General features: G+C 40.6%; 1 protein-coding gene across 1 annotated transcript in view; it reads right to left on the bottom strand.

Moving 5' to 3' along the window:
* LOC111652088 (teneurin-2-like) overlaps nt 1–14,092 on the bottom strand; it is a 31,193-nt gene extending 17,101 nt beyond the window's left edge. The window contains exon 1 of the mRNA XM_023402231.2: nt 13,728–14,092. Within this exon, the coding sequence (XP_023257999.1) occupies nt 13,728–13,953 (226 nt within the window). The 5' untranslated portion in view covers nt 13,954–14,092. The remainder of the gene's footprint in view (nt 1–13,727) is intronic.
* Nucleotides 14,093–23,436: the final 9,344 nt, after the last annotated feature.

Raw genomic sequence — 23,436 nt, 5'->3', positions numbered from 1 at the left:
GCCACCAAAAATTCAGGGGTCACATATTCCTACTCCCCTGGAATCAGATCCCAGCTGAAGTTGCTCTACTGTATCTCCCATAATCTGTCACGCCGTCTTTCCTCCTAGTCGCTCAGTACAAGACAAAATGTATTTAAAAAATCATTGGGCTGCTCAGCGCGCTATTAAAAAATAAAGGACAGTGAAGGAGAGCTGGATAATAAGAGAAGATGGGGAATATTACACTCAAATTGGTTACACACATTTCTCATTGTTCAAAAATTATCTGTGCAGCTGTCCTCACAAAAATGGAACAACACAATGTCACTTTCAGAATATTTAAAACTACTTACAAACATACTTCATCATTACTATAACACTAGTCTTCTCGACTAGTAAAAAAATAGAAATAGTAATAGTGAAAAAAAAAAACTATGAAATAATCCCAGACCTGCCATGTAAACACTGTGTATACACTGTACACTCTATATGAAAAATACATATGCAGTATGTATTAGATATCTACTGAGGATAATGAATAGTAATAGCTCTATACTCATCGGAGACTACAGTACAGATGGTCTTCCTCTCAGTCGTCTCATCTCCCACCACACACACACACACACACACACACACACACACACACGCACACACACACTCTCCTCTCACTCTTGTGATCACTACTTCTCGTCTTTCAGGCACTCGTCTATCTCTGCCCATGTTTATGTAAATCGCCTCTTTCAAAGCGGCCCCCTCTTTGTATAGAAAGTAATGAAATTATAAAAGGAAAATGAGTATGTAAACATATTCAAAACGGGCTTTAGATACAGCCCAGAGACAATTGCGGAGAGATTTGAGTGAGAAAATTCATGAATTCATGAATCTCGAGAGACGTGGTCATTGAATTCATTTGGTGTCAAAGCAATGAAGAGAGATCCACAGTTCAGTTTGGTTCACCCAGACTGCTGCTGTGCTATGCTGTGTGAGGGGGAGATAAATGTACTTGCTCTTTCATTGATATGGGGAAAAAAATAGGGAGTGAAATAGAGAGGGAGCAGAGCCAGTGACGAAAACAGGTGATCATAAGACGAGGTGAAAAAAATGATGAAAACCCAAAAGAGTCAGAAAGAGAAGAAGATGGAGACAGACCGAGCTGTACTGTTTATACCTGAATTATATGCAAACATAGTGGATTTAATGAAAGCACCTGAGCAGAGGGTAGTCTGGAGATGACTTGAATATATGTTGTGCAAAGGTTAAAGTTCAACGGGAGTGTTTGTGTCTGTAAGAGAGTGAGAATGGAGTTTGTGGGATTGTTGTGTAGCTACTATTATCACACAGACTATTATTACTCTGGCGCACACACACACACACACACACACACACACACACACACACACAGGCACGCACAGTGCAGCAGTGGAGACTACTAACAAACATCTTCACAAAGCAGGGTTTCCATGGTGATGAGAGGAAGTAGTGTATAAAATGAAGTGAATGTTGCACCGGTGTATACGTACGCACCTTCAGAGGTGAGGATGCTAATGAAGAAAAATCTCTACAGATGTTGATAATGAGATCATCGTGTTTTGTAAGATATTATTTTTTGTGTGTGTGTTTTTTTCTTCTATTCATCTATAAGTCAAACTCTTTCAGTTATACATGAAGATACCAGCCCAGCATCCCTACCTTCGTATTGGACCGATTCTGTAGTTCATGATAAGGGAGACTGGAGCTCATATCAAGTAACAATTCATATATGAGCTTAAAGATTCTCTAATGAATATTTTTTATATTAACAATGGATCAAATCACTATGGGTAAAGTGAAAAGGGGCCGTTTGTAGTGACAAACCCACAGAGAATTATCACACAACCAGCAGCTCTCCTTAGCTCTCTGCAGCGCTTTATTGTCTTTCAGCTAATTGTTTTGGTTTTACCAGCCTCAGCTTTACGGTTTTGATTCATTCTTGGCACTCTCATTAACAACTTCTCATTTAACATCTTTGGCTGTTTGAAGCCAAAACAAAAAAACAAAACAAAAGACCTTCTTTAGCTTATATGGTAACTATAGTTTGTTCGCTATAATCATTAATGTTACCCTTACCTTATCCACAATGCAGTTGCTATGTACAGATATAAAACAGGAATGATAAAAACATTTTAAAAGGTTGTCATTGAATGGGATTTTGCAGAATTCTTAATATCACTTTCCTTAATAATAAATAATACTTGTGATTTCTATTGTCAAAAGAAGAAGAAGAAGAAGATTTTTCTGTCTTTTTTCTAACACACAGATCTGCTCTCTAGTCAACCTGTAACCCCTTATTTAGAGTATTAAAGGGTTTTAGGGTATTACTGTAGAAGTCTTTCTTTTCTCTTTGGCTAAACATCTTATCTCTGTCATCATCCTCATGACCATCAGATAAACTGCCTCATCCCTCAAAAAGAAGATTATTCTTTGACTCTCTTTGTATTAAAAACAAAGTGGTTTGTAGCAGATGATACTGTCAAGATTAAAATCCTTTATCTTGACATCTGGAAACTAAACATGTGCATTTTTGCTCTAATAAGTAAACAAAGCCTTTGCAGGCACACTATTACTTCAAACACTGGAATTCATCAACAGGCACATCACGGATCTAAGTATGGTTAGTTTCATATGTTTGAATATATATTAAAAAAAAAACAATTTACATTTTGCCATTTGGAAGAATGGAACTGAAATAATTGTTTTATCTCATTTAAAATGTGGATGTTAATATTTTTGTTTCATTAAATTTCCACCAGCTATTGAATCTTTTTTTTTTCTGTTTTACTTTTATCGGCTTCCTGTTCATAGTGAGTGAGTGACTGATTTGTCTTACAACATTACCTTTCCTGTGTGACTGTTGAGTCATGACAGGATGACGGGGCACATTGACATTCAACCTCTTAGGGCTTGGTGTTGATTATCAAAAATACAATTTACACACACACACACACACACACACACACACACACATGTCCCATAGCATGTGGCACGTCATTAACGCAGCCATTAGCAGCGCAGTAACGACCTAACAGATATGCCCAAATAGGAGTGTCATGGTCAAACACTTCCCACACCTCCCTGATGACATCTGTTCTTTTGGCTCCCATCTGAGCCACAGGGGCCCTTGCACCTCCTAATGAGGAGACCAAAATAGGTGTAACAAATGTCATCCATCCCTGGGCAAGTTCTACTCCTGCCCAGAGGACAGCAGTCTGGGTTGGACAGGACATGACAGGACATGACACAACACCATGCACTCTGGAGGAGGTCTTGTCACTGAGAGGTGTAGCACTAAGCAGTGAAACACCTCTCATCCATGAATAGAGGCCAAGGTTGACTAGACTGGGAGTCACGCCTCACTGTTGCCTCTAACACTGGGATGCTCCACATGTATCTTCTGAAAAATCAATACTAAAGTTAAAGGCTTTTGAGGATTGCTGAAAAGCCTAATTTGACTGATGAGATTCATAATTTGCCGGGGGATCTGTCAAGGAAGCTGGGATGGGGGAGCTGTACTTGTTCACTGCTGACAGGTAGAGAACATATAAACCCCAACCTATGAATAAATGCAGTGTACTATTACCAATTGACTAAAAATGACCATGCAGTGTATAGTGAGTTAAGATCAATAGGGAGTGTGCACTGGACAGCTATATATGGATCCATCGCAGTACACATTCAGGAATACAGATCTAGCGCATACAGTACATGAATATGCATATATACTATTCCTATATGTTCTTAAATACCAAAGGAAATGAGATATGTAAGAGGTTTATTCTGGGATTTACTGTGAGTTCTCTACTTCTGTATATAGGTTAAGGGGGAGGTATAGACATCCCCACACATGCCTTTATGTCCTGCTTCTTTGTAAGTTTTCCTGTGTGTTCCTTTTTCATTCTATTTTTCCTGTTGTGTTGTTTTTCTGTCGTTCAAATCCACTTTGGGACTGGAAAATTTCTGACACTATAACAGATGGCAATGCACACTGCTTACTGCTAATGCTTCATTTTCTTTTAGCTCTGTTTGGTTCCCCTGACAAGAAACCTTAAGTAATCATGATTTGGAATTTTATATTTGAAAGCAAGTATTTTTTTAAAATAGTAAATCATGATCTAAGAGATCTTGAGATTAAGAAATACACCCACTGCATATTTTTTATTTTCCATTGTTGTTGCTATTGTTGTTATTTCTTCTACAAACTCCTTCTGGCTCTAAATCCATATTGCTGATCATACTGTAGATTGTGTTTTGTAGTGAAGTCATCAAGTCTTGAATATGTATTATAAACTATAATTTTATCATATTTTTTCCAGTATTTTTGACAACTGTGGGAGCAAGGAAACAGCTCTGTAGTTTCAAAGAACATGTTGTCTCCAGTTTTATACAATGCACGACTCTAGAATGGTTACAGACAGACAGTCAATAATATTTTTAACCACAGACATGTCAATTTCAGTCCAGTCTACGGGTTTCTTATTGTTTATTATAAGTGTCAATCACTTCTTTTACATCTATTCCCTGTATAAATATAGATCCTATAACATATATATCTTTACTTTCAAACATCACACCTGCTGTCAGTCTTTGCAGTCTACTCAGCCAAACCAGGATCAACACCAACAAAAAAAATAAAACTCATTGAACTCATCTTCAACCAAGGCTGTGTCATTAATTGTTGTGTTATTTTTTTTGGCAGGAAATGGTTAGGGTATCCTGCCTCCCCAGTTTAATTTTTAATCATAGAATTTAATATCGCCCATGTATTTTTAATATTGTTTTTGTTGTCCTCCAGTAGTTTATTGTAGTAGTCATTTTTGCTACTTGTCATTATTCTTGTTAGTTTTTTTTATATCTTATATTTATGTTTGAAATCTTTTGTTCTTTTCTTTAAAAATTCTCAGTATAATAATCTTTTATTCTTACATGTGTAAGTTCTCCCTCAGCTGGCCAAGGTTTTTCAGGATATTTTTTCTTTACTAGTGGACAGTTTCCTTGCTTTACTAGTTTTAAACTTTACTACAATTTAGTTTCATTAGATCTTTTTTAAAGGAATTAATAGCATCTTGTGTTTTGTGTCTAATTGTTTTGAATGTTTTGACGTCTTTCTTGGTCCAAAATGCTCCACTGTGTTTGGGGATGAACAGGTTTTTGGACACAGGAATTCAGTGAGAGTCTGGCAGGTTGGACAAGACGCATCGAAATTCTGGTCAACAGTTTAACCACCAATGTAACTCACTGTGCAAGGTTAATTAAACTGTGAGTAACCATGGCAACAGCACATCTTCTTCATGCAAGTTTTAACTTACAATAAATGAATGACTTTTAAACAGAAGCTATATTTTTGCCAGTGTGATCATGATTTAGAGTAAGCCTGCCACATTTGTAACCTCAGCACTCCATGACATGGTCACAAAACACTTAATTGTATTGTTAGGATCCCACAGATTTCTACTATCTTCCCTGAATGACAAAATGTTTGCACAAGGTTTAAGTCTAATATTTCCGCAGACTGCTGCGGCCACTGCACAGCCGGGAAAAAGAGTGCAGTCTGTGCAAATGTAGGATTTAAATCTTGGTTTCACTGTGGGCAAACATTTTGTCGATCCAGGAAGAAAAAAAAAACAAACACTTGTGAAAACACCTTTGAAAATGCAGCCTTGATCCTGCATAGGGGACAATATGTGACTATATCACAGATTAATTTATGGACTGCTGAGGTCACAGATGGTGCAAGATGAAATGATGACGAAAAAAAAAAAGGTGTGTTCTTGTGTTCTTTTTCTTTGCCTGTGTTAGTTTTGTGTATCAGCAACACATCATCTATTATCACTTGCATATATGTAATTCCTCAATTTTCTCATGCCTCCCATTTCTGAAACACTTATTTTCACAGAATCTATAGCGTCGTTCGTAAAGCATCGTCATCTGCATGGTAATCCTCTAGTGCAAGTTCATTTACACATCCAGCAACATCAGCTGAAAAGCAAACCATTTCCATAGGTGTCCTTTTTGTCACTACAGCAACGACTGACATACACATGTAGCTGTAAGAAATGTGGCATACGTCTGCACACAAACACGTACACACACACGTTTAAATTCTGTGGCTGGGGAACATGTTTAATTACAGCCTAGGAAGCAAGTGACTCGGCTGAGAAAGGAAAAAAAAAACCACTTGATAACAGTGACATTTACAATCTGCCTCATTTATCACAAGCTGCCAAAGCAGAGTCAGCGAGGGTCATTACATAGTAAACATAGATTAACTCAACTTTCACAAAATACACACACAACATTGTCTGATAAATGATTTTTAGTCTAAGGAAATTGCAGATGTCAGCACGCGTTCCCCTGGACTCTGTCAATTACTAGATTTTTTAAATCGAATTAATCTATTAATTCATTTTAATTTGTATTGTTTGTTGCCCAATATTTGTGTGTGTGAATAAGAGCTAGCATCGGTGCTAAATAGCTGGCACCTTCGACATGCATTTCCCCCGCCTCTTCCTATTATTTGTCTCATTTGTTACCCAGTGTGTGCGTGTGTACGCATGCACCTGTGCCAACATCAGTGCTAATAGCTAGCACTTTCACTTTCATAGCGCAGACATGATTTGACACACTAAGCTGAGGTGTACTCTAAGTTGTGTGGATAATGTTATACAGTGAATCCCAAGTGCTCATTGGGTTCTCATAGATCTGTACTTAGTGCCACTCGTTCTGTTTAGTCCCAAAACAACTATTAATCGCTCTCGCTCATTTTATACAAACATATCCATGCACAGGGAAAAAGAGCCGCTGTGAGTCTGTAAACTGGGCCCTTTCGACATGTACAGTATCCTGAGTGTGTGTCTGAGAGTGCCAAATGCTCAACCAGATGTTACTTTCAATTAAGTTCCCCTTTACAGATCTCCTTGCATGTGTAGGGGCCACACATACAAACCCTTCATGAGCAGTTTCCTGTCCATAAATGAGCAAAATATTGGGATGGGGGTGAGTGGGAGTGCGTCGAGGACCGGAGGAGATGAGTCGAAGTCGGCCCCAGGATATTCTTCAGCGACTCCACTGCTCTATTGCTGCAGCTACGGGATGCTTTAGAGTGTCAGCAGCTGGCAGAGGTGCAGAACGCCAGGCAGAAGACAAAGATAAAGAGGGATCTGAGGAAGAGGGGAGGGGATTGTATTTAATCTCACTGCCATTTATTTTTAATAGCATGCAGCTGCTTTGTTCTCTCTTTGATCATCAGCAGTCCAGGTTGACTGTAACCCAATGGAATGCATGGGCACACAGGCATGTGTGCACACAAAGACGCATATAAACACAAATTCTGTATTTTCTTTTCACTTGATTTTTGCGGATTTTTGAACTCGTTTACACCCAATTTTCAATGACCAATTCCCTGTGTGCTGCGGTCACTTCCAGCTGTACTGTTGGCCTGCAGAGGGCTGCAAACAGACACGTGCTGCTACTGTGACACATGACCACTGCAAGCGATAAGCTCCACCAAGAGGCGTGACATGCGCTGGGTACACGCTATGCCCCAAACTCAACCCACCACTGTGCAGGGGCCCCGACCAAGCAGAAGAAGTCGCTTGTGAAGCAACAAGGACGAGAACCCTCACTGGCTTCCCACCAGTGAACACAGCCAGTTGCATCTCTTGCTGTGACGTCCAGGCACCACTACCGGGGATCAGACACCGGGGTCCTGAACTACCTGTGTAACCAACGCATTTGTCTTAAAGGGGAATTTTTTTTAAACTGTCTGCGTGCAAAGCTGGTGGACTGTTCTTATGATAGAACCAAGCCTCCAAATGTTGCTTGTATTGTAAACACTTCCCTCTCTCTTAGTGGTGATTTGACGTGGTCAAGGACTTGATAAATCACATTTATATCCTTGTCAGGCAGGTTCCTCTCATCCTGCCAGAGAGGATTCTCCAAACACTGTCACACAGGAGGCTGTTCTCTCTAGAGGGTTAGGGTTAGTCCCTGGATCTTGCTGAAGAGGGCACATTATGAGAGTCTGCTGCTGCTGCTGCTGCTGTTCTCACAGATACTTGGAAGGCTTCTATCCCCAAAGAATGGAGATAACAGAGGAAGCAGAGGATGCACTTCCAGCATAAAGCCTCCTCCCAGCCACCCCATAGTGCGTTTTCCTTGCCATTTGGTCTTGAATAAAGGCAGGGGAGGCAATCATGCAGAGTTTGGCAGAGTTTTTGGACAAAGCAATCCTTGGCTACTGTAGTTATTTGTCACATCAAAGTTGATAGAGTGAAGGGAATGCAGAATGAGATAAACAGCATTACACAATATGTATATGACACATCTTACAGGTTTGAATGGGCTTGTTCTGATATAATCAGAACATACGTGCGTCTATGAAGATGAGAGGTCAAGCCTATAAAGCTAAGATAGTGGGCGAAGCCTCTGTGAAATCGAACACAAAGACACATAGTGTGCTCGTCATCAAAGCCATAGAGGGGGCCTCAACATAACAAATGTGTGATATGACCACTAAAGCAACAATACATGAACAGCGAGGGTGTGAGAGATGGGTTGGTGGTGATGGTGGCGAGAAAGAGAAAGCGGCCATGAAAGGTGTGACCAAAGAGCAAAACAGTACATAAAAGAAAGTGTGAAAAAAAAAGTGAGAGGTGGAAAGATCAGAGACTATCAGAGAGAGACACAGAGACAGAATGAATAGGGACGGTAGATGATGTTGAGTGTTGTCCAGACAGTAAGGCAGGCGGGTGGGTGCTGGATTCTCGGTGTGGTGTTCACCCCTAGGGGCAAAGCAGCGGACTAGAATGTGGAGGGCCTCATTTAGATTGCTCTGAAAAGGACAAGGCCAAAGCTCCTAGAGAAAGCAGTGAGCTTAATAATGCCTGCTGTCCAGAGGAGGACCTGTGGGGACGACACACCCCTGGGATGTGCTGAATAGAAGCTGCACAGAAGGACTGCGAGAGGGAGACTGGGAGACGTACAGTGTGGGTTCAAAAAAGCCGATATTGGCTGAGAGATGAAAGACAGGAGACAAACAACAATTTGGTGCTGTAGGAGAGTAGGGGATGGTGCGAGTTTACACATTTGTCATATTTTTATTGCTGTCCGTGGATTATCTGTTTAGCAGTTTAGCCCAAATTAACCCAGTGAAAAATAAATATGACGGGAACATGAGACCAGCTCTTCCAATTTTATGTGCAAAATAAAGCAAATGAATGTGTGTGAGTGTGTAATATTTTTGGTTCTATGTCAATGAGGCTGCTACCTTATTGGGATCACTGATGTATTCTAATATGTTGCTTTGTGGTGTTAAATAGTGAACACTTTTAATGAGCTTTCCAGGCTGCTGCATGTTATGGTGAGGAAAGAATGTGTTATTTGGCTGTGCTTATCCAAGCAGACTAGATAATAAGTGTGTAATGGGGAAACAGTGGAGCTGAGATCCAAACGAAAGCAGGGGGTCTGTTAGAGAACACAACTGAACCCACTTTGTCAAAATCTGCAAGGAGCCATTTGGTATAGCTAGTGTTCAAACGCTGAAAAAAAAAAAACCAAGCCTGAAATTAAAAAGGATTTGCTTGAAACTTGCACATGTTAAGATAGCATCTTCAGCCTGGTATAGTTACGTTCTTTGAAAAAGGGATTTCGACATTATACAACAATATACTGTACAATACAACAGTGCTTTCTTTTGTCTCTCAATGGCGGCCAGATAATGAGACTGAATTACCATTAAGTTTCATCTCATTTATTCATCCTTGATGCAGTCTGTGCAGCCGCTCTGCTTGTCACTGTTTTCTGTTTGTATCTTTAATGAATGTGAGCAGATACCTTACGTAGTAAGATGATGTCCCACTTCTTAATCCCGCTCACTAAGCTCCGACTGGTCGATTGTATCTCTGACTGAGGGAAACAGCTGTCACAACCACCTGGTTTTGACCTCTGGATGACATTTAACTGTACATAAGTCAGAGGTACAATTTCTGTCTCTTTCATGCAGATGTATGGTCAGCAAATATTAAAAAAAATATATAGCGCACAATAGAGACAAAGATGTTACAGTATCTTTTTCTGAAACTGGATGCAAGTGCAAGCGCAAGTGCAAATGCAAGCACAAACCAAATATGTTGGATGTAGGAGGAATACATTACCAGCATACAGACTTGGGGCGGGCCTAAACGGAGGTCAATAACATCAGCTCATTTTAAAGCAGCACACAGTTGCCTGATGGGCTGGGAGGTAAGTCCACAGAAAATACTTCATGCCAGGGAGGAACAGAGCCACTAAACATAAATATACAACGCCCCAAAAGGACTCCCAACACTCCAGATATGGTTCTGAAGGGAGATGATGTTCCTTTTTAAGTTGGATTTACGCCTCAGGAAACACTGAAGTTCCAGTGGTGCTTTTCATGCGTAATGATGTGCACTAAGTAAGTTATTTTAGAAGTCAGTGATATCTTTCGAGTCAGACTGCAGTAAGCTACAACACAACTTCTGTGCACGCGCAGTGATACAGTAAGAACGCCACTATTTGCTTAAGCTTTTACATGAAAGCAACATCTGTTACACACCTGTTTGTATACCTGTAAGCATGATTCGGACAACTGAAAAAAAGTCTTCACGTCCTTGGAGTTGTGCTCCAAGACGTCACCCATGCTCTTTTATTTCACTCAGAACACAACCTGAGGACATCTGCTATACACCTAATAATTTGCACTGAATAACTCAGAGCAAAAGATTTTTCAAAAATTACAAAAGCAGCCCCGAGAAAAACTGACTTGTGAATATGTGTGAATATGTGTGAATATGTGCATTGTGCATGTGCAGAATGAAAGAAGTGTAAGCAACAAAAATAATGAAAATTTTGAAGCTTTCTCAAAGTACTACAGGTGAGTCAGTGAGCTACTGAGGAATAGGACTTTGTGTGATTATAACTGCATGTTTCAGTGCCCAGGCCCCACCTGTGCATCACTCACACCTCTTTGTCTCACACATGAATATAATGTGTAAGGGCAAGTCAATATGCATTAGCACACCACAGACCTGCAAATTGCCTGTGCCACACGTAACCATTTAAGCAAAAATTACCGTCTGAGAATAGTTTCGGATGACCTCAAAACTCCTCAGCAAGAAGCAGAGAAGCCATGATGGCTCGCCCAACCAAAAAGAATAACATCATTATAATTTAATCAAAGATAATCACATTTTCTAGTGTGGCCCCATCAGCGCATGAATTACTAATAACACAGGTCAGTTCAGATATCAAACCTCTCCTTCAAAACATTGTTGATTATTCAGTAAAACAACAAGGAAATTATCTGGATTCAGTCTCCCTCATGTCTTGTTTTAGTGGTTCCTGGTGAAGAAAATAAAGTTTCTGTCTACTTGTACCATCTTGCCTGTAAACTACAAGCTGTTCAAAAGAAGAATTCATTGTCTCAATCCCTCACTCTCATGTATTAGTTATAAATAAAAATATCTGGTTGAGAGATGAAGAGAACTGTTTATCTGCTGCTTCTCTCGCTGCGTCGTTCTCACTCTAACTCCTTTGCTTTTCTTTCTCCCTCCTTCCAGCACTACTCCTCCTCCCGTGGTGTCACAGTCCATATGGTGCTGCAACACTGTTGGTCTCCTGTGGCCACACTTCCCACGATGCATCTGTGGCTCTGGGCTTTTGAAGGGAGCTGATAGGCTGAGAGGACTGTGGTATCGACCAGCTATCGCCCGGTGTGAGGTCAGCTCAGTGCAGCAGTGGAGTGTGTCCGAACAGCACACACCACTGACTTCCAGTCTTTCATCCGTCGTGCCAATCAATCCTCTATTTTCCATGGTTACCTTTGCCTCCGTACTACAAAGTATGCTTTTCTATTGTATTCTTTTCTTTAAAAAAAACATTTTTCCAGTTCCATAATACATTTTCTTCTTTAAGCTACTGTCACATTGATCCATTTCTCTTATTTCTTGAAACCACGCACAGTTAGACATGAAACCTTGAGAGGAGGTCTGCCTTTTCAAGCTATAATGAAGATGTTCCATTTGGAAAATGCCATCAAGGACTTTCAAACACACTCATTTATTTATTTATTTCTTAGGGGGATTTTTTGTGTTATTCTACTGTCTTCTGCATTGTTGTATTGCATTGCACTGAGCTCTCGCCCTCTCCTGTCTGTGTCCATGCAGAGAAAACAGAGCTTAGCACAGATCAATCCCATTGAATCTGACTCCTTTCACCAGCCAGGGATCGATACCGCCTGTTTCATGTCCCTCCGCAACATACACACATGCACACACATACACACACACAGTTTAAAGACATGCCTATGTGAACAGGCCCACCCCTTTAGAGATGACCTATCGGCCTATCGGCTAACTTGCTCACCGGGGGATACAGAAGTTCATTATGACAGGCTCACCAGTGCTAAAGGTCTGCTTTGGTCCTCTGCTGCAAAGTGCAGCATTTACACCATCTGATTACATTAACAGCTTGCCTGACAAGAAAGCACACAGTGGCTAAAAGTAGTATGCAGCTGGAAAACATTTACATGTGCAACAATGTGACTGATGGATGTGTGATACCAGATGTTTAGGTAATATTAGAATCACATAACAGGACTGCAAGGGCCCTATTTGGCTACGCCTGGCTCAACCGTATGTGCAGGGTTTAGAGAGCTGAAATTATTGGTAACATTTTGACAGGAAATTGCCACGACCTTGAGTTTTTAGTTTTGCTTTTTAGATTCAATTTGCAGCCTTCAGTATCTGTTACATGTAGACAGTATGAAATACTTATTGTAACAGAACCATACAACATCTCATGAACTCCTTTTTATGAAACCTGCAAAACCATCCCAGCCATGCTTAATAATACTGTCCCAAATGTTTTATGCAAATTAACTAACTATAAATAGTTTGACATTTTGGGAAAATATGCTTACTCGGTTCCTTGCCGAGAATTAGATGAGAAGATTGATACCATTTTCATGTCTGTACAGTTAATATGAGGCTACCACCAGCAGCTGTTTAGTTCAACACAATCACTGGTCTGAGGGGAAGGTTGCTAATACGGAAAAGCAGGGGGAAACAGCTCCCCTAGTTAAAAAAAAAAAAAAGACAAAACCACAACAAGTAGCCTTTAAACTTCAGTTTTTGTATGAAGTATAATTGACGTTAAGATGTGTCGGTAAAGCAGATTTTTTTTTACCCTTTAAAAAGAGCCATGCTAGCTGATTCCCCCTGGTTTCCGTCTTTGTTCGGAGCCAAGCTAACTGGCTGTAGCTACATAGTTGTCATACAGAAGTACACATTAACCACTAACTGACGTAGCACAAATTCTTAGCTGACAACATTGAAACACTTCAACTTTTTTGTTTTCACACATTTCTGTGCTGAGTAAACAAACAAGCTATAGTGTGTTAATTAGTGAGGTGTATTCCATTAGCTAGCTGTTAAACCCTGTTTGTCTAGTTATGCTAGGCTAAGCTAATCAGCTGCTGGCTGTAGTTTAAATTACTGTACAGACATGAGGCCTGTGTCCATATTCTAATCTAACTCTCTGCTAGCAAGTGAATAAACATGTTTCCCAAAGTGATGGACTATTCATTTAAGTTCATAAAATGCACTTTATTTTCCAGTGTCTCCAGTCCAGCACAGTATGGATTGAGCCCAAAACTATTGTATAATAAAATATTCGAAAGGACTCTACAAACTCACCTTGCCTCGAGTACTCATCCGCCTCGTGGTGAACCAGGTCAGTCACACAGCCGCCGTAGTGCAGCCTCTGCTCGTGGTCGAAGGCCTTGAGCGTCTCGCTGGAGCTGTAGGACTTCTGCGTTGGCACACGACATTCATCTGCATCCAAGGAAGAAGTGTTGTACTGGGAGTCTTTGGAGCAACGGCCTCTGGTCAGGGAACGGTGCCTACGATCCTTCAGATCCATGGTGGCGGGGAGGGTGGGGAAGCAGGGAGGAGAGATGTAAGCTGCGGAGAAGGCGGTGGAAGAGGAGGAAGATGAGGTGGTGGTGGGGGGAGATGGAAGGGCCTCCTAGCGGGCCTCCGTTATGTCAATCTCCACTTCAGTCACCTGGAAAACAGAGATAGAGAGAGGGAGAGAGATGGAGAGAGCAGAAAAGACAGCGAAAGGTTGGTATAAAATTAATGGATGCACTGCTGTGACTCACTCTTGCTTTGCACTCCCCAGAGAATCTACAGGGAAAGTTAGGTAAGAAGGAGCGCGGAGAATGGACATTAGAGCAGGCAAATATGTAACACATCAGAGTATTGATGCGAGATAAGTAAGGCTATTGTGGGGAGAAACAGAGCTGCCAGCGCTGTGGTCCACAGAGATAGTCAACCATCGACCAGGCTGATGAAAAATGGTCAGCCAGCATTTAAATCTATGACATAAACACAGAGAGTGACTCAAACACGGTCCAGTCATACTAAACTGATGTCAGCGACGCATGAATACTGACACACAAAAGGAAAACAATGATGACAAGTGGGGGGCAGATAATACAGAAAGAAAGGAAGAAAAAAAAAGGGGGGTTGTAAAGCTGAATGATGGGAAAAGAGACAAAATCTAGATTGGAAAAAGGTAAAGGGCGAGAGGGAAAGGAAAGCAGCCGGATGCAACAGGAAGGCTGGAAGAAGAGGAGAAATGACTTGAGGGCATTGCTAGTCTCTCCCTCATTATCAGAGTGAGAATGAATCCTGCTCCCTTAGAGGGTGTAAGGGATAATCAAACACACCCAGACGCAGACGCAGACACAGACACAGACACACACACACACAAATGCACATATACAGTATGGAGGTACCTGTGCTGAGATAACAGTGTTACCTGAACTTGACACAGCTTGTAATACAACTTGTAACAAAACTAAACGTGCACATCAAGACATCACCTCCTCCGTGCTCACGCCTGATCTGTCCACTTCTGTTGCATCATAGACAGCCCCTTTTTAATCTATTCAAATCTTATACTTGTGGATGCAGATTATACATGATTATGATGCTAATACGGCATGATACTTGTGCAGCGGCCTTGAGCAGTGCATTACATTAGCAGCTAAAGATCAAAGTACAACAATACAACAACCAGCAGTAATTGACAGGAACGCTTCCAGCAGCTGCCTGTATGGGATATTTATGGTAATAAATAGGTCATCCATGTTTCTGTTGCTCCAGGCCGAGGAAAGTCTGGTCCACCCACTGCATTAAAGCGTAGCATTGCATTTTCATCAAAATATCTCTCAGTCTGGATCGCATTTATCAATATCAGAGCGGGCAGGGACATTTCTAAAGAACAGGCATCATCTGATTCAGAATATGTGATGCAACTAATTGCATGCTGGGACGGAGGAAGAATGAGAAGGGAGAAAAAGAGAGAGAAGGATACAGAATGTGAGTCAATCTATTCAATGAGGGATCATTTTAAAATGCTTAGAAAGTAGTATTGAAAAGTGCCCTGCTATGTCCATTGATTAACAGTAGGTATTAAGTCTCATAAAGAGCTCATTATGCTCTAGTATCCATCACATAGGCTATTAGGAGTTCAACCTTAATGTGTTTGTACCTTGAATGGAGGGTGAGGAAATAGAGAGGGATACTGGCTCGGGAAATGGGGGGACATTGTGACTGGCATTATGCAAACAATGGCCGAACGAGGCTTTGTGAGTGTGTGTAGCTGGGGGTGCGTATGTGTGTATGCTGAGTTCCTAAGATATATGTACTTATTCACTTTCAGGAGAAAGGGTTTAATGAGATTTATACGACTCTCATGTCTGTATGTAAAATATACAGCTGGAGCCAGGAGGTGATTTGCTTAGTTTAGCTTAAAGACAGGAAGCAAGGGTAAATAGCAAGCCTACCAGCACCTTTAAAGTTCACAACAATTAACACCTTTTTGTCCATCGCTTTTCTTTTTGCCTTGAGGATTTTTTATTTTTTTTTTATCAACATTTTATCCATCTGCCCAGTGCTGCTGTGTAGCAACTCCACCTGTAGTGCTGGTTACCTGGCAACTTCTAGGTAACAACAAGAAATATGGGAAGCCACAATGCCTGGCTGTTAGGCTATAGAGAGCCATAAATTGTTCCAGAGGCAAGAAAATCTCGTTAAAAATCACACAGACGTGTGTAATAACAGAAAGAATCCAACCTTGCAAGATAACCTCCCTCAGCAGAATGTTGCATGTGTGCAACCATATGTCTAGGTAAAGATGGTACATTTGAAAAACATTCTAATGTAGTTGCTTATTTGATTTTTCTGTTTTAGCATCATTCAACAAACACTATTTCCCATAAGGAGAGAAGTTTCAGATAGCAGAAGTTAAAGCCCAAAAGTTGTAAAAATTACATTAGATGAGAGCTTTGGTGGATATCAAAGTAGCTGCACTACTGTGCTTGTAAATTTCCATGGAGGCTGTAGTTTTTTTTTTCTCCATTTTTTTTTGTTAAGAATTTGATCAAAGATAGCAAACAAAGATAAAAGTTAAGGTCAAAACTGTTCAAATGTTTCAAATAACTAATAACTTCTAACAGCATGTTCTGTGGTGAATCCTCATTTAGGCTACAGATGAAAGAAATTTTAAATGAGCAATTCTTTTGTGTTGCACGAGCTTGTAGAACTGCTTAAAAAAAAGAAGTTACAAAACATAACTCTGTGACCTCAAGCCTTCTGTTTAATGCTATGCTAGGCTAATTGCCTCCCAGCTCAAACAAGCATAGTTTCCTAAATGTTATACCTATACCTTGAAAAGTGGCGTTAAACTGTACATGTCAGTGGTAACAGCTGGGGTTAAATGAATATAAGTCAATAGAAAATCCTTCAAGTAACAGGTGTGTGTAGCAGTCACACTGGGACAGGAGCAGTTTTCAGGTGTAATGTTACTTGAGCAGTAGGAGGAGAAAGGACACAGAATGCGAGATAGATGACGGAAGTAGAGAACGCCGAGGGGGTCAATCATGAGATCTGGAACCGATATCAATCACATTCCACCCACGCAGGTGTTTTCTTCAAGGTCGCCGACGCACACAACCTTCGTACACGTACACACACCAAACTTTTTCTTGTTAATTACTCCAGTGACAGCATCCCAACCTCCCCTGATCATTGTGCTGAGGCGGATTATCTCATTTATCAGGAGGTATAATGACTTATTGTCATTCTGACTCTACCCTGATTTGAAGGTATACAACCAACCACGGGAGCGGATGCATGCATCCCACACAGACAAACCTCACACATGTATGCAAAACCGCAAGAGCCTGCAGAGTAACTGTGTTTCCTTGACAGGCGGGAAAGGGTGGTTAGACGAAGGAGGAAAGAGACATGTGTGTGACCGTGAAGTGACCATGAAATCCAGGCAGAATGAGAAATGTAATTGGAAGAAGACAGGGAGGGTGGAGAATTCATTTTTGAAATTACAGAGGTGAAGTTTGGTACAGATAATGGCCTTTTCTCTGCAAATAAGTGCTTGGGAAGAAAAATATGGAGAATGACACAACGTAAATCCAGTGTAACTAGAAATCACACCCAGTTAATAGGAAGCTAATGACATCAATGGATTAGTGAGCATCAAACAAGATGGTTTCCCAATTCAAACCGGTCAACCTCTGAAGGAGCAGAATCCAAATGCCAAAGAAGAGAAGGCAGACAGATGCAGATATTTTAAGAAACGGTGTTTTCCTAAATCTTGTCTGTAATCACATGCATCAAGAGTGTTTCTTACACATGAAAAATGAGCAGCTATTTTTCTTACCCTGTCAAAATCTAAATACACCTGAGACATTCTGACAGAGTAAGCTTTAAAACAGTTTTAAGCTGTGAACAAGACTACTTTTTTCTCCTGTAAATGCTTGTTTAAGTCTATCTGAGGTAACTTATACAGTCAGAACGGCAATTAAAAAAATGTTTTAAAACGCATTTTGTCAAACCAAGAAGACACTCCTTGTCTCCACTGTTTCAACAGCAGGTGCATTAGTGCATGTGTGGATTGAAACCCCTGAGGTGTTTTGTGTTTTGTTGCATCATGCCTTAAATCTGCATGAAGAAAACTGCTGCAGAGACAACCAGCTCTGGGAACGCGTTGATCAAAATCGACCCGGCTCGGCACCGCATATCATTTCACTGCATTTGTAATGGTTACATGTGCATTGGCTGGATACCCAAAGAAAATTAGCCGCCAAGATTACATCCAGCCACTGCTCTCATTTATCAAACAAATAAGCACGGGGGCGGTGGGTGAGAGCTAGTATAGATGCTGTTCAGGGCAATCACACTGTGGGAGGCTTCCTGTCCAGATGACTCCTACTGCAGCCAACTAGGAGGAAGCTCAGGGTGCGTTCACTGTCTGTATCTGCTCCAAACTGCCCCTTACATTTACTGACTTATTCTTATTCTACATCTTTTTGTGTATTTCAGTGGCTTTGTGTGCTAATCTGGGTAAATTTTTATGGATTGATATCGTGAGATTGGACAAATACACCAATTCACTCAAAACTCAAACGCCAATTGTCGTTAGCAAAGCAGCGTAGAAAACAATCAGCTCGCAGCTTCTCATTTTAGCCGGTGCTCAGCTTCACTTTTGCCAGTTAAAATGACAAATGTCGCCGGCGGTACATCATATTAGCTGCCACTAATTAATGTTCATTTTGTGAAACACTCGATGACAGGCCTAAATTAAACTTGGCTGTTGTCAGTTTGTGTGCCCTCTGCACATCGCTGTCAAGACTTGTAAAAGATAGTGAGTGAGGGAATAATGCAGAACCATTGTTTCTTTAGTTTCAACAAATTCAACAGAGTGAGACGTCTCCTTTCCAGCGGATCACATCATGCCACTGTCAGGGGAGACATTCTCCCAACTGAACTTTTATTCATATCAATAATTTCAGCTTATAAACTTTATAGTTTTGAACCGTGACCTTCAATATTTGGATCAAGACGCTCATAAAAAATGTGTGTGAGATAAAGCAGTCTACAGCTGTTTTATTTCAATGAGTCAGATATATAGGCTGTTCAATCAATATTTAAGTAATGTAAATATAAGTATCAGATTGGACTCGGTATTGGCAAATGCCCAGTATTAAAGGACTCGGATTGCAGCCAAAAACATGTCATCAGGACGAATTCAGCGTCTAGTTCCTTTCTTTTTCTGTTTTCTTTTTCTCACCATCCTGACAGCAATAGTGCTACTTCCTGCAGTACAGCATTGTCCTAATAATGTATGAGAAGGCCTAGTAACACAGTTTACAGAGGGTTTGTCAGTCATCGAGAAAAATCAGGACACCTGTAGGAATTGTTTGCGTTAACGTTGAAGTTTTCATTTGCTTCCATTGCTGCAGGAAAACTGTAAGTTGAGGTTGTGGCTCAGGATGTAGAGTGGGTCATTTGCTAATCAGAGGGTGGGTGGTTCAATCCTCCAGTGTCAAAGTGTCCTTGAGCAAAATGTCTGTTCCATCAGTTTACAAGTGTGTGTATGGGTGTGATGTATGAATGTGTGAGTGAATGGGGAAATGTGGCAAGTATTGTAAAGTTCTTGGAGTGGTAAAGACTAGAAAAGTGCAGTCCATTTTAAGGTAACCAAATTGAGTTGGACTGGATTTGACTTGAGCTAATTAAATTTCAAAACAAAAAATGGGAGTGTTCCTCTATGTTTGACCAGTATTGTATAGACACAGAAAGTTTTTAAACTCATAAAAAAAAATGTTTCTCTCATTTCAAGCTAAAAATCTAAAAGTCTTCCATTTTTGTTACACATTTTTACTTCTACTGCTACTTTGGCTACTAATTTACATACTTGTTCAGTGTTGGAATACATAGTTTTTTATTTCCATATTAAACATGGAAAAGTTTTTTCATTTGTTCTTTTAACTTTCCTTACTGTATTTTTTTATCTTCTTTATTCCTTTAAGCATCTTATCTTATCTTATCTAATCTTATCTTATCTTATCTTCAAGTTGGTAAAGCAGCCATTACCTGGCTCATTTAATTCAATTGTAACCAAACTAAGACCAACAATCAACCAAAAAGACTGGCAGCTAAAAGCCAGATAAAACACAGCATGGAGCCTTTCCATCAGAAAAATCATCCACTTCTCCAACACTTTTTGTCAACAGGAGATAAAGTTGTTAATTTTATGTCTTTTTTCTTTCTCTTTTTTTTTTTTGAAAGGAATTTAAATAGCAAAAGATGGTCTATTGAAAACACAAGGCCCTGTTATCACAAAAGACAAAATTGTGGCTATAAAGCATTTGGCTTCAATTTTCTGCTGTTTTTGTGATGCCGCTCAAATTAAGTTGTTTACACAGTTTGTTCACAAAGACAAAGAGATGAAGACACAGAGTGACTGAGAAAAACAAAAGAGTAGACAGGGAGAGAGTGGAGTACAGAGAGGTTGCGTGAGAATAAAGAGGAAAAACAAATCCTCGTATGAGACTTGTACTCAATTACACATCACAAAAAAAAAAACCTCTGCGCATCTTGATTTCAGGAGGAGCGTCCAACTCGTCCAAGTCCTAATATGTTTAAGATTAAAACATTGTACATGCAGTTCATCAAAGCATCCAATTACTAATTCAGATTTCCCCTCAGAGCAGCTTATTCTTGACATCATATCTCATAAGTGTAAATCCTTATGTTTAATTTGTGTTTTTCACGATGAAATCTTTTCTCAGGGTGCATACTGGATTTTATTCATCGAGCATTTTAAACTATATATAGTAATTAATAGCTTCTTCAACAGATGTCTCAATATATACTTTAAATTTCACTGTACGGATAACAAATCAATCTGTATGGAAAAATGTGTGTGTTTAGCGAGAAGGCTCATGGGAGCTTCAGTGTCAGGGCTGGGCATCCTGATTACTTCCTGTGTGTGTATACTGAAAGTCATATACACGTGTATTAGCATACATAAATATTCCTGTATGTATCCACATCTATAACCACACCATGACCTCTATCATTCTGTCTCTAACACACACACTGACACACACACAGAAGCCTTGTATGAGCTTTGGACTGGGCGCTGACTGAGAGGCTCCTCACCCTGAAGAGTCATTAATCATGTCTTCGATCTCGGGTGGCATTGAAAGTGCACACTCGCACACACGCGCAAAGACTCGCACATATAAAATGCATATTTAGACAGACACGCACAGGCACAGGCACACACACACACACAGTATACACACAAGGATGGCTGGGGCTGCTTGCATGGCTCCAGTTCAACTGGAAACTGCGGTCCATTTTGGATCCAAGATGATCTGTGAGCCAACAGCTGAGGGGCGTGCAGGACAGGAAACATTTCATCACTCTCTCTCCCACACACCTCGCCCCATTACCTCCAACACTTCTTTGAGCCAAATGGGAAAAAATCACTTGCTTATTAAGGACAGTATTCACTAGCATCAGCTGGCATGTATTTTATTTTCTGTCATTGACAATGACATGTGATATTGATGCACTAAAGCCATTTTTTTCAGCTTCCATACAATAATAGCACATCGCAGGAAGGGTACAAAAATAATATTGCAGCTGAAATGCACAAAGCTATCAAATTCATGTGATAATTTTCACGAGGTCAGCGCTTGATTGCTGTGTCTCCTCTGAATTTAAATGTCCCACAACTTTGCTTTTGAATGAGGTGATGTTTGTGCAGCGAACTCTCATATTTTAGATTCTGGAGCCCCTCATTAGCAAGTGAGAACACCATAAGTCAGTGGTAGACTTTACAAATTAGGCCGCCTTTCATCTGCACTGCCACACAACAATAAGGTCACTTGCAAAAATAAAACAAGATGTATTCTCTGTAATTGAACCTAGTTCTGTCATGGCTCAAATCTCTGCGAGTTGACTTTCAAACTGCAGTGACGTGTTAGAAAATGTTGACGAGCAAAGTAGTGAAGATGTGGTCTAATACTTGTTTTCCTCTTAGGCTTCTGAGTTAATACCAAGTACTCAATCTGTGCTATATTTGCCGAGTATCATCACAATGAATGAGTGAACATCCCCCATGATCGGCCAGCCTGAATGCAATAATTATGAGGTATAGCTGAGGTCATACAAGAGTATGGGATAAGAGCTGCCACGTCTCAAGGTCTGCGCATGTGACTCCCAGCAGGGAGTGAGACGGATGAAAGTTGCCACACAGATCAGGAACTGGGAAGAGACCTTATCCACCTTGTATTTTCTACTCTATGTCTCTTCTCCTCTCATTTGTCAGGATGGAAATGAAGGGGTGGGGGAAACAATCCAGCCCTCTCTCTTCCTTGCTCTCGGTGCCTATGTAATCTCCACACTGGGCTGCAGAGTGCCACAGAGCCTCTGTTTATTAGACTAATCCTTAAATCCACATTCTGCAGGCCTCGCAAACGCCTCGCAAAGCTCTAATCTGACTCAAAACAAAGGGATTAGAGACGACAAGGTCCCTCTCTCTGTCTCTCCATGTCTGCCAGAGTGGGCTCGGGGTGACGCACACATGTGCTGAGAAACACACTTGTGCTGTTGCGTGGCTCTTCCCCGTCACACCCATATTTGCCAAAGACTGATTGCCGCATGCAAAACCTCGCTCGCGCACATACACACATGCTTCCTGTGAACACAAGCTGGCTGCGACAAGACAGGCAGTTAGAGCCAAGGTGCAAACAAACTGGGTAATTACACATAGCTCAAAAACTCATGGGAGAAATGACGGACAAGATGAGAATGAGCTGTGGGAATGAGGCATGGCGACAGCGGGGAGGATATAACCAGAATAACTAAACAAACCTGGCTTATATTATAGACTTGTACTGTTTCAAAAACAACAGAGGAGTAGAATTTTTACACAGTAGCTGCGGATGCCAGGAGTCCACTTTGGGGGCTACAGGCTTGTTACAGTACACACAGAAAATAAAGCACCGACAAATCAATATTTGTCTCTCCACAAAACCTGGGACCATTTCAGACAGATGCCATAGCTGTGCCAGGCATACTAGAAACTTCCATTCATTCCCTCTTCTTCACACATTTTCAATCACAATTTCATTCCACTGTCTCCTCAATATGGCAAAGAAACGACGCCAAAATATGGTGCAGAAAAATTGCGCTCGCTTAGTAGTTAATGCTAATTTTACACTGTAATCCTTAAGTAACTGCGAGTCCGTTTAGCAAATGTAGCATGTAATAATGTTGACAAGTGGGTTCAGCTCATTTTCTGGCTACTTTCACACACTTTCTGGGTTTACTTTGTTGTCTCTTCATGGGAAAACCTTTTCTTATTATCAGATACAATAACATGGAATTTATGACCAAGTATATCGTAGCAAACAGTGCCGCTATGTGGACATGCTAACATTACTGGAAATGTTTTTGAATCCTCTTTGGCCCACTTGCAAGTTGTTTGGCACAAATTGTGTTTATAATAATCTAATAGACA

The sequence above is a fragment of the Seriola lalandi genome, unplaced genomic scaffold, assembly GCF_002814215.2.
Source record: "Seriola lalandi dorsalis isolate HSWRI2012SDOR001 ecotype SW California unplaced genomic scaffold, Sedor1 jcf7180002053903, whole genome shotgun sequence".
NCBI lineage: Eukaryota > Metazoa > Chordata > Actinopteri > Carangiformes > Carangidae > Seriola > Seriola lalandi.
The sequence above is the reverse complement of the archived record's forward strand: the minus strand, read 5'-3'. Positions and strand labels throughout refer to the sequence as shown.